Source organism: Oryctolagus cuniculus, chromosome 21 (genome assembly GCF_051225735.1).
Source record: "Oryctolagus cuniculus isolate XC-2025 breed Fujian yellow rabbit chromosome 21, ASM5122573v1, whole genome shotgun sequence".
Taxonomy (NCBI): Eukaryota; Metazoa; Chordata; class Mammalia; order Lagomorpha; family Leporidae; genus Oryctolagus; species Oryctolagus cuniculus.
In genome coordinates, this window is record NC_142887.1 from 25,410,573 (window position 1) to 25,427,471 (window position 16,899).

The following is a 16,899-nucleotide window of genomic DNA, read 5'->3' on the forward strand; positions in this document are numbered from 1 at the left end:
CAGAAGATGGCCCAATGCTTGAGCCCTTGCACCCCCATGGGAGACCGGGAAGCTCTGTGCTTCTCCTGGCTTCGATCTGGCCCAGGCCTGGCCTTCTGGGCAGTGAACCCATCTCTCCCTCCCTCTGTGACTCCACCTCTCAAATAAATAAATAAAACCTTAAAAAAAAAGAGAGATTAACTGACGTTTAAAGACCACCCACAACCACACATTTCACAGAGGAGGAGATGCAGTCCAAAGAGGAGGTGTGATGGCCTACAACTCAAGCCACTGTGCTGGGCAAACCCTGGCTCACCACACAGGAGGGGAAAAGGTGTTGACAAGACACCAAGGAGTCACCAAGAAGCCACAGCACCAGAAACAACAAGGCAGGTTTTTTTATGAGACACAAGTTTGTGTATACAATACACACACACACACACACACACACACACACAAGAAACCAAGTCTTCCCCTCTCCACCTTTTCCTCTCCAATACAAAGCAGCAAATATTAAAGATAGTAAACTGAAAACATAAGAAAACCCAATCATTAACAGCAGCACCTTAACCCTGACAGGTGAGAATAATACATCTTGTCAAAACTGAGGAATGTTTGTGCTTTTTTACGTTAGCTGGAATACGTAAATATTTACTCAATTGCATTAAGCAGCAAGATATTAAAGAGCAGGAAGTAGGTGTAGTTTTAACAACCTCAGTTTTGTATCTCCACAACATTTAATTTTTTAACAGTGCCGTTTTTGCTACAATTTGATTGTTGGGATCTAGTTTGGTCTTCCTGTATTTGAAAATCGGCCGATTTACATCCCTATCACAATGAACAAATATATTCCTTCATGTATGACAGTTTCAGCATACAGAATGCAACCTCAGCTACCAATTATAGCTGCAAATGAGCAATAGTGTGGAATGAGACAGCCTGCTGGCTTTGTTAGTATTCTGTCTCCTTTGGGATCCCATGGGGAAAGGGGAGGCTCTGATGAAGAGAAGCCCTTGGCTCATGGTTTATTGTGCTTGCCACCAGCTGCAGACTTCTCATCTCATTAGCTCTTTTAGAATACTGTGGGGGAAGACAGCTGTAGCCTGCTTGAGTCTCCAGCTCCTGGGTATTCTGAAGGCTGAATTTGCTATGCACTCTCTGTAATCCTTGGGAAAAAAAAGAAAGCAAATGCACCAGGCCAAGGAAATGCATTTTTAAAATGAGTTTTAAAATCATGTGTGAAAGAAAAATCTCATTGCTAAGGTACATTGTGTTTAAATTTTTCTATGATCTGATTTTAATTATCTGTGCAATGCCCAGAGGCCTGGCCAGGACAGCGGCTTGGTAAAACCATCATTATCAAGGTGGAGTAAGGTCCCCAGACACCACCTGCTCTACCAATGATCGCGACTTAACAACAGAAAAACACAATGATCGCAGCAAACAGTAGATTCAGATAAGAGCTAATACAACTCTATTCAATTGAAAATTCTTCTTTAGGTAAAAAAAGGAGGCAAGCGAAAGTCAAGACACCCTTTAGAGAACAAAATAAAATATAATACGGTAAATAAATGGATTACTGAATCTGCACACTGGAGCTACAGAAGACATTCATTAAATTCTTATAAATCACTGTTTTCTGTCACTGGAATACAAAAGTTGTGCTACCTCTTGGGTGTACATCTGTTACTCACTACAGCTCTCAACACAAACTCTCAATAGAAACCAGATTCATTCTGAAGGCAAAGAATATTAGTTTTATGAATCTTTTAGCACAGTGTCTGTCCCCCAAATGCCAAGTACAAAATCTGTGCTGGGCCAACCTAAGTGTCCTTGAGCCCAGATTTAGCTCATGATTATGAATGGGGAACTGAGCAGGAGGTGGGGGGCAGGCTGGGAGGAGTTTCTTGACAGCTTGTGGAAAAACTGAGATGAGCTCCAGACACTGGAAACTGCTTAAGGAGCCATGCATGGGTGACCAGAGGTGAGGCTGAGTGTAAACCAGGGAACAGGGAGTCCAAACCTCCAGCATTAGCAACTCCTTGACACCTGCTTATAAAAACCAGCCCTGCCCTCTGCGGGGTCTCCCCTCACCCCTCACCCCTCACCAGGCAGGGAGGAGTTTACAGGGCAAACACATAAACTTGAGAGGGATATTACTTATCCACTGCCTGCTATAAAGTGCTTTCCTTTAGCATTAGATGATTGTCTATTCAAACAGCACACCCAACGATAACCACTATGCATGGGCACTGCTGCTTAACTTAGCAAAGCTTATTTAATCATAACTCAAAAATAAAGCACAGGATTGGAGGAAACGCTTAAATAGGAAGATACATAGCAAACATCACTTATTAGAACTGCCCTGCACTTTCCAGTATTGTGGCACATTAAAAAAAAAAAAAAAAAGAAAGAAAGAAAGAAAGAAAAGGTGTTTCCTGGATCCTGTCGAAGCTGACCCTAGAGCCAAATGCCTGACTAATGAGCTGACAAAACTCAAGCCAGATTCCTAGGGGTAAGCCCATTAAAAAAAAAAAATATCTGCATTAAATTTTGCAATTGCAAAAGATGGAGGTATACAGATAAAGAACATTTACTAACTTGTTTAAGAAACTGATTCCAACAGTTTATTTTCTAATAAACAGCTTTCTTTACAATTTTTAATTACCTCTCCCCAGTGACTGCTCACCCTTTCAGGTTCCCACAGAGTACTATTAATATAGTATAAGTAAATCTCATTAATTCAGGTCCTACCACCTCGGAATTCATAATCATTCGGACAGGGGCTGGGCTGAAGTTTATCTTTGCGTGATCTATGAAAAAAAGATTTGCTACACAAATTAATAGAGTAACAAGATCTCAGGAGGGCTGTTTAAACAGTTCAGAAGTGTTTTAGAGCAATTCAGAAGCATTCATTTGCATATAATTATTATGCTAATTACAAATCATTCTTATCTATTCATTAAAGTAGATTCCCAAGGGACCACTAATTGTCAATAACTTGTTGGCCTAGTTTCTGTTACTGAATGTACCTCAGAGGAACAAAACTGCATTAAAAAATATTCTATAATTCAGCCCTCTCATTAATCCTAACTGGCTTTCCACCAATGAATCCTAAAAGCTGAGTTTTTAGACTGTAGTGAGATGCAGTCAAATCTGCACATGTGAACAGACCACCTTTTTGTGTGACTTTTCTACTCTTTTAGACCCTCTATGAGCACTGGGCAGTGGAAGGCCCCACAGTTCCACTCCAGGAGAGCCCACTTGGACCCCCATGGAGGCGCCTGGAGGGCACACAACTGGGCTAAAGCTACTGCCCTCTTTCCTGATCTTCTCTCCACAGCCAGAGGTCACCAATACTGTCACGCTCAGTGTGCTTCATGCACAAATACTCGGGATTTCAAGAAGTTCATAGAAAAATGGAATTAAAAGATGATTTGGATTTTCATGACTTTCCTGAAGCCCCTTTGTATAGATATTAATTTTGTAACAAATTTATCGGCATTTTTTAAAAAAATATGTATTTATTTATTCGAAAGAGTTAGAGGAAGAGGTATCTTCCATCGGCTGGCTCACTCCCCAGATGGCCGCAACAGCCTGGAGCCAGGAGCTTCTTCCATGTCTCCCACATGCGTGCAAGGACCCAAGGACTTGGGCCATCTTCCGCTGCTTTTCCCAGGCCATTAGCAAGAAGCTGGATCAGAAGTGGAGCAGCTGGGACAGGAACAGGTGCCCATACACAATGCTGGCACTGCAGGCGGCGGCTTTACTAAGCCACAACGCCAGCTCCCATCAGCATGTTTTTCTATAACATTTTAAAATGAAGACCTTTCAAGCTTTAGACACCAACGAAATAAGTTTTAACATATTAAGTCCAGTCAGTCAAAGGTCTTTAGCATCACGTATTTTAAAATTAAATTACATATACCCGAAACATTAAACAGGGTGTTTAGGAGAGTACTATTTAACAAACAGGTATGTATTTCCTTGTATGACAGTAGACCAATGAACACACAACATCAGATTCCTTAAACTGAAAAGGGGGGAAAATGTACTATTGAAAATTCATCGAGCCGGCGCCACGGTTCACTTGGCTAATCCTCCGCCTGTGGCGCCGGCACCCCGGGTTCTAGTCCCTGCACCCGCATGGGAGACCAGGAGGAAGTTCCTGGCTTCGGATCAGCACAGCGCGCCGGCCATAGTAGCCATTTGTGGGTGAACCAACGGAAAGGAAGACCTTTCTCTCTCACTGTCTAAATCTGCCTGTCAAAAAAAAAAAAAAAAAAAAAAAAAAAGAAAAGAAAAGAAAATTCATCGTAAAATGTTAGCTCACTATTTGGCCTTCAGCTCCTAACTCTTGAGATTCCCTTTAATCCATTAGTGTATTTCACAATAGAGAAACAACTCGCTGGAAAACAAAAAACAGTTAAACACCATCTTTCAAAGCAAATATCCAAGCAGCAGTAGGATCCTCAGCCCGTTGGGGAGTGCTTCCTCCTGCGCCAGGGATGCACCTTCCCCCAGCCGCCCCTCATACACTTGGAACTACGGTGTCGCTATCACCTCCGGGAGCACTGGCCCAGGCCCACCACTGGACTCAGACGTTGCCCAGACTCCAAAGCTAGCTAAGCTTTATCCCAACAATATGACTGAAGCTTTGTCATTCGCTCAGACCCAAGTACCTGAAGGGATCTTTGCTCCCTGGCAATCCAGATAGTCTTCCTCGAGAAAGAGACGAGACGCTGTTGAAAGGGCGCTTTTATGAAGAAATGGACTCTCAACACTCGCCCCGGAGCTGTTCTTACCAACTTCTCAGAAAGCTGGGCAAAAGCAGCCTTTCCTGGCTCTCACCAATCCCTACCCAAACACTGGGACCAACCCACTTTCCACCCCACCACCTCCATCACTTTCCCACCTTCCTACCTGAGGACACGGAAAGAACCAGGAATGCATCTACAATTAATGACGGGTTTGAGTGAAAAACCATGTAGTGCTGAAGAGGCTGTACGTCAAATTTTAACAGAAATCCGACAAGCCCTGCTAAGATTCCGGCATGCTGCTTTTCCACAAGAGGGCACTGCCATCCAACTAGGTCTTCAAAGACACAGGAGGGTCTCTAACTGCGCCACTGAGGGGGCCTCCAAGTATCTGACCATAGAAGGCAGCAGACTAGAGTGGGAAACACGTTCACACTTCATTCAAATAGGAACCAGGCTCACACATATTAATTCCTATCTTCTGTGAAGATGAGGGGAATAATTAACTTACTACAAAACAGCTGGACAAGTTTGCCTCCCCACATGGCAAAGGCAAGATGAGCATTTGATAAGTGGAAATTTCTTACGCACATTACTGCTACCTCACAACCTGTCTGTGGACTGTTTCTTCCCCACGTGAAGGGGGCTGCGAGTCCAGGCCTCACCGAGCTAGGAGCAGCATCACAATCAGCTGCCTTTTGAGTTCCTGGAGAGCTCTCACGTACATCGAGGGCGAGCTAGCACTCTGACGAGGGGAACGTCCAGGCTCCTCTCAACAGCAAAGGGAAGAGGCACTCACTTGGGCCGGTGTCTGCTCAGGCCCTAGAGAACAAGCCCGGCGGCAGCAGCTGGCTCCCACAGGGCCTGCTGGCTCTCTGCCACAGACTGCTGAGAGACAAAGGCGCTTTTCAGATCTCAAGACCTGGGGAGCCACTGGGCCGCTCCGAGAAGCAGAAAGCCTTCTTAGGAAACAAGGAGCAACAGTTGGAACAGACCTAACATCGAAAACACACAGGCGTCTGGAAAGCTGTGAGACCAATGCAGCCCTGGCCAGGAAGAGCCGCTTTGAGTAACCTGGAGGATGAGCTGAGCTCACCCGGACAGAGATGTCATTTCTGTAGCTGACAAATATTAGCAATGTCACAGAGGTGACCTAGAATTAAACCTTTTCCCGCCACCTGTATTACATATGGAATAGGGAAAAATCTAATCACCTTAAGATGATTTAGAAAATACATTTTCAGGGGGCCGACACTGTGGTACAGTGGGTAAAGCCGCTGCCTGCGATGGTGGAATTCCACTGCTCCACTTCTGATCCAGCTCCCTGCTGGTGGCCTGGGAAAAGCCACAGAGGAGGCCCAAGTGTTTGGGCTCCTGCCACCCATGTGGGAAACCTGGATGAAATTCATGCTTCAGTCCTGTATGCTGGGGCCACTTGGGAAGTGAACCAGCAGATAGAAGATCAATCTCTCTCTCATTCTCTCTGTGTAACTCTGACTTCCAAATCACTAAAATTTTAGAAAAAACAGAAATACACGTTACAATTCTTCTATGTTTTTAAAATCATGAAGCTTCTCCTGAAGGCAGTGCAGCAGAGCATGTTACCAAGACACTGCCAAGCTCTGCAACCCTGGACAGGGCTCCCAGGCCACACGATCCACGGCACAGGTAACACAGGGCCCCTCCCAGGCGCTCAGAGCGCAGGGAACACGGTCTGCTCAAGGTGTGGCCACGCTTACTGCCTGAGGAGTCAACCCCAAATAAACCAGACCAAGTCCCATCAGCCTAGCAACACTAATGTTTAGGACAGGGAATTTTTATGAGCAAAATACTGTAAAACAATACACACTCTTGGCTTAAACCAATTAAAAAGTGTTAGACTGTTTACCAGAAACACTCAAAATAGTGCGATGGAATGTTCCAAATGCAAACAGTTAAATGCACAGAAAAGCTAATCACATATACTCGTTTCCAAAGGCAACTGGGATTTCAGAATATCAGGTACTGGCTTATCCCCGGCCTCTACCGAAAAGCGACATTGTTCTGCCCACCCAAACACCCAACAAAAATGACCCTAACCACAGAATGACAGTGTTAGAAAGAAGCAGTGAAAAGCACAAACTTAAAAAGCCAATTCATCTTCCTTGACATCACAATCCTTAACATTATCCTGGCCCTCCACAGGCTGCTCGGGGGAGCAGCAGAGATGAGCCTGACGATCCCATTACAGTCCTGTGGAGTGCAATTAAACCGAGAAGGGGCTGTCCACTCCAAACCTCTGATGAGCCTTTGGAACCCTGACTGGCTTCAGCCTGGAGTCTGGCGCTGGCCTCTCAGCAGCAGCACAGCCACACAGCCAAGAGCGGCAACAGACGAACTCCCAGTCACTTACGTTCACTGATGAAGAATCTTGTTCTCTGTTTAGACATAAAATTATTCCCTTATCTGGAAAAGCATTTACTGCACCAGCCCAGAGCAAACAGTACATTCCCATTAAATGTTTATTAAACGAACAAATGAGAAAATGAGTACTGTTTCCTCTAAGAATCCACACCAAAACACATCTTTGGTTTTGATCTCCAATCCTGGTATTCCACAGCCTTCTGCAGTTGTGGAAGGAGACGGCCAAGGCCACTGTGAAAACTGGTGTTTCAGGTGGCTGAAGACCAGGCAGCCGCTTGACCATCTCCCTTACTAGTAATGGCTCCAACCAACAGTCCTCCAGCTCCCCCAGTCCCGAAGGCTGCTGATGACCACGGTCATCATTAAGTGATCTGGAGCACAGCTGACTATTCACCTGAAGAGCAGGCCAGAGCCCTGACCCCTCTCCAGAGACTCTCAACAGGACACGGGCAGCCCATGCTTCACTGGGAAGGGACTCAAATGTTTTGGCCGGAACCCAATGAAAGGTTCCAAGAGACAAGCTCTAGAATTAGCTCCTTAGAAACCCTCAGGGGCTCTATAAAGAATCACTTCTTAGCTCCCAAGGGAAGTCCAGAACACTGAACCACTGGGCAGACCAGCCCACAACTGGGACTCCCGTGGAAGGGCATTCTCAATGGCTGTGCTGGTACATCTCTCCAAAGGAGATGAGATGGATGGGGAGGTGCAGAAAGGTTACTCCAGGTACTCCAGAGGCTGAACTTTGTCAGCCACTCCAGCTGTCCTCTCACTGAGCCTCACGAGTGGCCTGTGTCCTCTAGGGTAGTAAGGAAAGAACAGTGATGAGTGAGGGGACAGGTGCAGCGATCACAGGAGTATGCTGGGAAAGTGGCTCCCACAGTTGTTCTGATGGAAGGAGATGTGCAGAGCAGCCCAGAGCGCGGCTTCCAGTGGGACAGCCATCAGGGCTGCAAAGAGGACTACGGCTGTGAGCCCCCAACGTGAGACAGCCTCCCTCCAATACTGCCCGGGGGCACCTGCCAATGAGCAGACTCGGGTAAACCTCACATGGAAACTGTGCTCATGGGCAGGTACGAAGAGGCGCATGGGAGTATGGGAGTTAGTAATCAGGGCACAGGGATTACAGAGGACAGAAAGAAAGGTGGCATGAATGAAATCTGAGCCTCATCTAGAGTTGGCTGGTAGCAGCCCTCTCCAAGTGCTACAGGGAGCTCCCCGTAGAGGACCCCTCCCTGGAACCCCACACTCTTCGTGACCCACAATATGGCACATGACTTTCCGGCTTTTCTCTCTTCCTTTCAGGAACACAACCTTTGGTGCAATGGTCACAAAAATGTGTAAACCTTGGTTGCGAGATGCCTCATTTCAGAAAATCTTTCACTAGCAATCAAAACACTACACTCAGATATGCTGAAACACAATGAAGGAAAGTTCCATTCTTCTTCTGACCTGCTGTGTTTTAATATAGAATATTCTAAAACTACATCTTCCAAACAATTTAATACTTTCATATGATTAATATTTGCTTACTACTGACATCTAAAACACAGATGTCATCCTCCATCATTCACAGAAATGTAATCCTTGACATTTTGAATTAACATCTTTTCTATTAGAAAAAACCCCCACTTTGAAAACAATAGTCACACGGCATGTACGGAGGAAGGCAGGCACAACCCTTTCTTGTTACACATAAATACCTTCAAATGTGCTTCCAATTTTTTTTTTAAACTGTGCTCATTTTCTTTCAAATTATTTCCAAAAACGAAGGTCTCTCTGATGTTAATCGTGTGTACACTTCGGCTTACACTTTAAAGGCTCTTCCTCTCCGGGGAGGTGACTTTTGTATACAAATCATGGAAAGCTACTTAGACAAAGTGCTGGAGATGATTAAAAGAGGTTAGATTCAAGTTTAGACCTTAAAGAAAGCAGAAGCAGATGTCAACCAACTGGCTCGCGTGTGCTGTGGCAGTGAGCTGAGCTTGCCTGCACACTTCGTGAGAATCCCCTACCGCTCACTGTGGTTCTGTGTCAACGACAGACGTTTTCCAATTTTTTTATACTCAGGAGAAAAAAAAACTTTAAAATTCACATTCTGGGGTTTTATGCTGGCTACTCTGCCTCTTACTGCAATGTGATGTAATCAAAACACCTTTTAAAATATGACCAAAAAGAAGTACCGGCTCATTCACATAGTCTGATATTTCAGAACTGAAGGCACGTCACATACATTTCATCACCTAGAATCATTAAAAAAAAAAAAAAAAAAAAGCAAGAGCAGTATTCTGTACATGTACTATGTGAATAAAACCTCAATTCCTCCCAATTGTCTTTTTCTTCTTTTTACCACTACAGAAAAAAAAAAATCTGCAAATTCCCTTGGATCCCAAACCTTTACTGAAACATCCACACCATGTCAGGAACTGAGCCCCCTGCTAGGTCCTGGCAACAAAGCCTGATCGCAGTGGGTGCCGTCCAGTCCTGGCCCCCAAAGGTCACTCAGTCAGAGGAAGCTGCTCAGGAAACAGGCGAGGAGGGGAGAAGCGTGGAGAGGGTGCAGAGGGCAGGCCGCACAGGTTCCGCTGGGGCCCCAGGCAGAGGACCTTTCCTTCTCCAGGGATAGGAAGCCTACACCACTCTCTCCTTCTTCTAACCGACCAGAAGAATCAGGTGGCAGTGCCTGCAGAAAGCCTGTTCTGTCAGGCAATGACATACACACAGAAAATTACAGAGAACAATGCTTAAAGAGAAACAGTTGCACAGAGACTTCCCATAACCTATCTACAAAACCCCCAGTAACCCATATATTTACACGTGTGTCATTTCCATAACAAACTATTCTGTGATGCTGACAGACTTCTACAACAAACCTTGTTCCTGGAGTTATTGTGACAATGTCACCCTTTGATCATGTAAACACGTCAAAGCAACCACCCAAGCATCCAGTCACACCACGGGTCAAATCACATCCCTTCTGTGCACTGTGGGGTACAATTTGCAAGCACAACTGAAAAACAGCCAATCTACAAGAGCAATACACAAGCTGCACAACAACCAGGCAGAGTTAAATCATACAAGTAATCAACTGAATTAAAATTTGTTAATTTTAATTGATTAAATTAAAATGTGCGGGGCCTGGGCCGGTGCGGTGGTATCGTAGGTTAAGCATCTGCCTGTGGTGCTGGCATCCCGTATGGGTGCCAGTTTGAGTCCCGGCTGCTCTACTTCTGATCCAGCTCCCTGCTAATGCACCCAGGAAAGCAGAAGATGGCCCAAATGCTTGGGCCCTGGCACCTGCGTTGGAGATCCAGAAGCAGATGCTGGCTCCTGGCTTCAAATCGGTTCAACTCCCGGCCATTGCAGCCATTTGGAGAGCAAAACAGCAGATGGAAGACCTCTTTCTGTCTAAATGCTTTTCAAGCAAATAAACAAATCTTTAAAAAAATAAAAATATGTGGGGCTTTGTTAGCATCAAATCCATCTGCAGTGACAAAAAGTCCCCACCAGGTGGAGCTACAAGATTCAAACTTCACGTTCAAATTCTTGGTATCTAGGACATTCAAGTATTTCACATTTGTCCTATTTTTACAAGACTTGGCTACTTCTCAAAATTACTAACGTAATCTTAAAACTTCTTTTAAGGCAAATAATATGAGGGAAACACCGCCATTTTTTTTTTAAATGAACTCACTCAAGGAAAACCCAATCAGTTCATTAAAAAGAGTGAAAACTCACAGAATGAAGGCAGACTGAGACTAAAATCTCCAGGACTCAAGATGCTGGTCTGAACGCTGAGAAGTCATTGATGTCTTTAGAAGGTCTCCCTGATTTTTTTTATCTAAGGGAAAAAGGATCAACTTTATCTTTTAAACTGGGTAGGATTCAACACACTCATCTCCCTGTTCATTCTGGGGTACTGCTTACTGCACAAGTAAGCAGCTCTAGCACATGCGACAATGCCATCAGACACATGAGCACAAGAGCAGAGGGACAGGTCCCAGCAGTCACAGGACCTCCTATTCAGAAGACATCCTCCTTAACTCACACAGCAGTGCTGAGAAAAGGCAAGCAGCGCCAGGCACAGCCTCCCAGCACAGCCCTGAGAGGATGGTGGCCGGCAGGAGGGGATCGCACCCTGCTCACAGAGCTCACCGCAGGAGCCTGCCCGCGTGACGGGGTAGGATCTGACCACCAGACGCTCCTTACCCAACCGACGGAGGCCTCCACACGTCATTCTGCAGGCCCTGCACAAGGCAGACTGAGGGCATCTGGAAGGGGCTTCTGCCCCAACTCTCCAACCCCACCCCACCTGCCCCAGGTGTAACAGGTGACCTACTCCACCAGGTGCAGCCCCTCCCACCCTGCTGCTGTTAGTTACTCAGCTCCAGTTCTAGTGTTGCTCCAATCCCAGGTTTTCTGGCACTAAAAGGTGATGCGGGGGATGGCAGGAGTACCTTAGTGATCACCATGAATCACACTCTGCAGAAGCCCCTCTCCTAAGCACAAGTGGAACTGACTTCATTCCAACCAACAAACCGTGGCAAAGGAGACGGGCTGCCATCTCTTTGATTAGGTTACATTACCTGCCGATTTGTTGTGCAGCAACAGAAGATGGGTACAGTTGGTAAAAGATGACACCCCCAACTTATCCTGAGAGAACTGTCTTGGTACACACAGAGCTCATTCCCTTCTAGTGACTGCACTGAAATCCATCACCCGGATGAGCCGTCCTCTTTCTCCCCAACTCCCGCCTGTGGAAACATCCAGACCCCAGGCCACTTCCAAGCGTGCGTCTGTACACTTGCCACCTCACACCGGACAGGGTCAGTCCTGAGCAGTGGAATTTTGCAGGGTTAAAGGGCACACAGAGCCATGATTCTGCCAGACAGGTTGCACCAATGCTTCGTTCCCCCAGGCAGTGAGCGTGAGAGCCTGTTTCAGCACCGCTTGCCAACCCATGTGTTATCAAACTGACATCAAACTGATTTTGTATTCCAGCGTGAACTCCTGATTCACTTGGTTAGCTTCACCACTCTCCTCAAGCACAGCAGGTTCATGTCAAACCGCCCTGGAGGAAGTGAGAGCGACCTAGATCCTGAGGGACACACAGGCTTGACAGAGGGGGCAGGAGGTGGCGACAGGCAGTGCCCCAGGACGGGAAGGCACAGATCTTGATCAGGGCAGACCAGTGGGTGGGGAAGATCATGCTCAAGCCACAGCTCAGAGCGTGGCTGACAAAGGCCTTCGCTGGGAGGAATCACGAGTCAGTGGACACAACACTGCACTGAGAGTCACAATTCTGACTTCTGGCATTAGCTAAGTGACCTTGAGAAAAACCGGTTTACCTGGGCTCCAGTTTCTTGTAGAACAGGGATGCCGGCCTGAAACCAAGCTTCCTGTGGTCACAGACCGTGCGTTCACGGCAACTCAATGAACAGGACACAAACTGTGCTGACAGAAGAGCAGTTGGGAGCTCCTCAGCCCTAGATTCTACTCACCCCACCCGGACTTACAGATGCCAACAAACTCAGGATTGCAGTCAGCACGGTCAGAAAGAGGACAGCCTGGGTGGCCAGATCCCTTTCATCTCTGAACACACCACCACCTCATGTAACGCTACACTGTGCCTTCACAGCCACTCAGCTCGCCTACAACGCACTCCTTCCCTCACCACGCACTCACCAGGACCCTGCTCCCTCTCGGGCACTAACGAGGGGCTGGGGCCACAGGGGCGGGTGAGCAGGACCGAGACTTCCCTCGGAGGCATGATTTCTACTGAAGGACCCAAGGGAAAAGAACACCTGTATGTGTCGGGGAGAGTGAGCCAGGTGGGTGCCATCTGACGGCCACCCAGTAGGTGCCTTGGCCCCCGGTCTGCTTTTCTGGATTTGCACCCATAGGTCTGTTCTCTTCTCTGAAGTCCTGCACACTCTGGATCACCCAGGAGCCTTGGTCACCTGTTAACTGTTTCCTGCGCCAGGCCTGTCCCACTCAGAAGGGAAGTCCCTCGCGGGCACTACACCAACCTGGGCTAACAGCCACAGTGCTGCACCTGCAGCCACCCTGGATCTGCTGGCTTCCAGGGTAACAGTGCCTTTTACAGCTGCACGCTCACTCTTACAGCTTTCTTCCTTTACCCAACACTAGGAACTACGATTTTCAATTTTCAACCTAGAAGAGCAGTATCAAGTGAACACACATGCTCAACCTACATCTGGTAAGTAGTGATCACTGCGGGCTTTCCAGCTGTTTGTGATGGACACTCATTCTAAAGCAAGCAGGAACCACAAGGGCACAGCAGAGTGGAACCTAAAGGGAATGCAGGTAGGTCCAGGTGTCCGTGCCAGGGAGTGGACAGATGAACACGTGCTGAAGGAAGGGCCGACTCAGAGCCCTGCACCCGTATACCTCACAATTAGCGCCTCCAAGGGACTGGGGGCCTGGCCACACGGCCTCCCCAAGCACCCAGGCCACACAGACCCCAGACAGATGAGTGCTCTGCTCCTACCAGTTGTGGCAAGAGCACCTCTGGCACCTCAAAGTTCCCTTCCTCCTCTTTGTATTACACAAAAATGTGCTTGCTGGACACGGTACTTTTCTTCCCATCAGAGAAAGCACACAGGCAAAAGGCTACTGTGACACCAACGTTCAGAAGCACTGCTGACAGCAGCCACGACCCAGAAACAGAATGTGGTATTGCCCATGCCGTGGAACATTACGCGGCCATAAAAAGGAATGCAGTGCTGACCCATGCTACAAAGTGGACAGACTATGAAAATATGATGCTAATACAAGAAAGAAGGCAGACACAGCAGGCCAAATGTTGCACGATTCCATTTCCATGAAGCATCTGGGAACAGGCAAACTCAAGGAGACAGAATACAAACTAATGGCTGTCGAAAGTCGGGGGGAAAAGAGCAGTGAGGGTGACTGTTATGGGGACAGGGTGTCCTCTGTGGCTGACAGTAATGTTTTAGAGCTAGATGGTGGTGATGGGTGTACAACACCAGCAAAGCATTACATGCCACTGAACCGTACATTTTAACGTGGCAAATTTTATGTGTCTTTTATCACAATAAAACAAAGCTATTGTGAACTCAACAAACTTTAAAATAAATTCATACTCTACAAATATCCAAGATGTAATTCGCAAAATAGGAACCATGAAGAACAAAACCACGTGCACACAGTGGAGCCTCGGAATCTGAAGCCAGTTTGTGTACAGTCACAACTCCGTGGATCCCCAATGCAGACTGTCCACTCATCTGGGCCCACTGCACCTCATGCCTTTTGGCTCACAGAGAACCCCCACCCAGCCCGGTCCCTGCAGAGCTGTCTTCTGAAGACCAGCAGTGCTTCCTCCAGTCTCTGAAGGCCATGCTGGTGCAGGATGGAATGAGAAGCAGGGCCTCCAGGGCTCTCACGGGACCTGCCTTACACGGCTCCTTCCACCCACACTCGGGCCACGAACACTGACCGCCTGCCCATCTTCACCTGAGGACATGAACAAAGAACTGCTTTTCTGTCCCCAGCAAAATCAATCGTCCCTTGTACTCTTGGTGGTAAACAGCATGGAATGAAAACCTATGACCAGAAGGGACCAGTGGAACCATTTTGTCCGGCCAACTCAGTGTTCGTAAACACCAAAAACATTCTCTAAACCCTTGCCCAGGGCACCCGATTCCGGTGTGCCACAGCACTGCTCCAGATTGTCTTGTGGCCAGTGGCTCCGTGCTTGCAGGCTATCATTTTTTTTTAAAGACTTATTTATTTATTTGAAAGTATGAGAGAGAGAGAGAGAGAGAGAGAGAGAGAGAAAGACACAGAAAGAGTTCTTCCATCCATTGGTTCACTCCCCAACTGGCCGCAACAGCCAGAGCTGCGCTGATCCAAAGCCAGGAACTTCTTCTGGGTCTCCCACATGGGTGCAGGGGCCCAACGACTTGGGCCATCTTCTGCTAGCAAACTATCCTTGACCCAGCCATACACAGACTCACATACAAGTTGAGTACCCCAAACCCCAAATCCCAAAGTGGCAATGCTCCAGAATCTGGAACATTTTGAACCCCAGGCCACTGCAGATCTCAGATCAGGGACGCTCAGCCAGTCAAGTTTACACAGATATTCCAAAACCTAAAAAATCCAAAGTGAAATACTTCCGACTTCTGCTCCCAAGCATTTTGGATAAAGGACACACAAGCTGCATGGCAAATCACAGTTGGGAAAGACACTAAAGGTAATCAGACAGCCAAGCAGAGATGGCATCTGAAAACAAAACATGTTCACTTTCAAGGATTACAAACTCCCCATATAATTCCAAAGGTGGAAATGCCTCTAAAATTGAAATAATTCGAATAACTGCATAATGAAATCTACCACTTTTCACAAGTCCCGACTTTAACTCAATGCTTGACCTGTCAGCAGGAAGGGGGCCCTCGAGAGCAGGACCCAGGCTGGCAGAGGGTCACTGCTGGAGGTTCCAGCCCAGCAATTTCTGACCTCTGTTTTAGAAGGTTTACTTTTCAATTTCAACAGCAAAAGCATTTTGTGTTTATTTCTGTTCAGCTTACAGCACTGCTCAAGTTCACAGATTAAACACTAGAAATAGAAAATAGAAGAGGATGCTGACTGCACAAACTGTGCTTGACCATTACAAAATAAGGGTGCCATCCTCACCCCAAAGCCTTAGCTCTCTGAATCAGCAGGAAGGGGCTCTGGACATCCTAAGGTGGAAAGTCCTCAAGTGAACTCTGCAAAGTCAAGGCAGCACTCAGCACACTGCACAACAGGAATCGAATTCAGATCTCCGCACCACAGCAGAAGAGGATGTGGGTCTTCATTAATTGTCAGGGGGAGTATCTTCACTTGTAGAAAAAAAATTATTGTCAGAACCCTGGAGTACAAGTATTTACATCTATTAAGAATCAAAAAAAATTTATCAAATTAAGATATTCTACATTAGGGGTCCGCATTGTGGTGCAGTGGGTAAAGCCTCTGCCTACAATGGTGCATCCCATATGGGCACCAGTTTGAGTCCCAGCTGCTCTACTTCCAATCCGGCTCCCTGCTAATGCCCCTGGGAAAAGCAGCAGAAGATGGCCCAAGAGCTTAGACCTCTGCTGCCCACGTGAGAGACCTTGAAGAAGCTCCTGCCTTTGGCCTGGCCCAGCCCTACCATTGTGATCATATGGGGAGAGAACCAGAGATGGAATATTTTTTTGTCTCTCCCTCTTTCTCTGTAACTGGCTTTCAAATAAATTAATTAAAAAAAACCCCAGATTTCTACATTAGCCATTTCTCGCAAATGACAACTTCAGCTCTAGCTGAACGCTGGTATAGTTTAATTTTTACTTTCTTAATAATAGTGAAAAGTACAACTCACATTATTTAAAGAAGGTCAAGGGAAAATTTTTACAATGCAGTTGATTTATTTTTCCCCAATGGAAGTACATACCTACATATCTCAGGTACACTGGGATTTCTTAAGGGTAAGTAGTACTTATACCAAGGCAAAACTTGCACAAAAAGCAAATCACATACTCTCTGGTGTTTCTGCTATAGACCCAGACATGTTCCAAACTCACTTCAGTGTAGAAACGTAGGCCATGCAATAGAAACTGTTTAAGTAAAAGGGAGCAGGCTCAGACGGCACTGACTTAATACTTACTGCTGGTTCAACTTGACTTCGATCTGCAATATCTATGTGGACAATTTCAACTGTTTTCCACGTGTTTGGATCTAAACCATGTACCTATAAAAG

At 46.6% G+C, this 16,899-nt stretch overlaps 1 protein-coding gene across 6 annotated transcripts in view; it reads right to left on the reverse strand.

The window, feature by feature from the left end:
- The window catches only part of PITPNB (phosphatidylinositol transfer protein beta), a 61,716-nt gene that overhangs the window by 25,749 nt on the left and 19,068 nt on the right, over positions 1 to 16,899 (reverse strand). For all 6 annotated transcript variants that reach the window (XM_070065778.2, XM_051826657.3, XM_051826658.3 and 3 more), the window contains one exon: positions 16,807 to 16,890. In XM_070065778.2, coding sequence (XP_069921879.1) covers positions 16,807 to 16,890 — 84 coding nt within the window. The remainder of the gene's footprint in view (positions 1 to 16,806; positions 16,891 to 16,899) is intronic.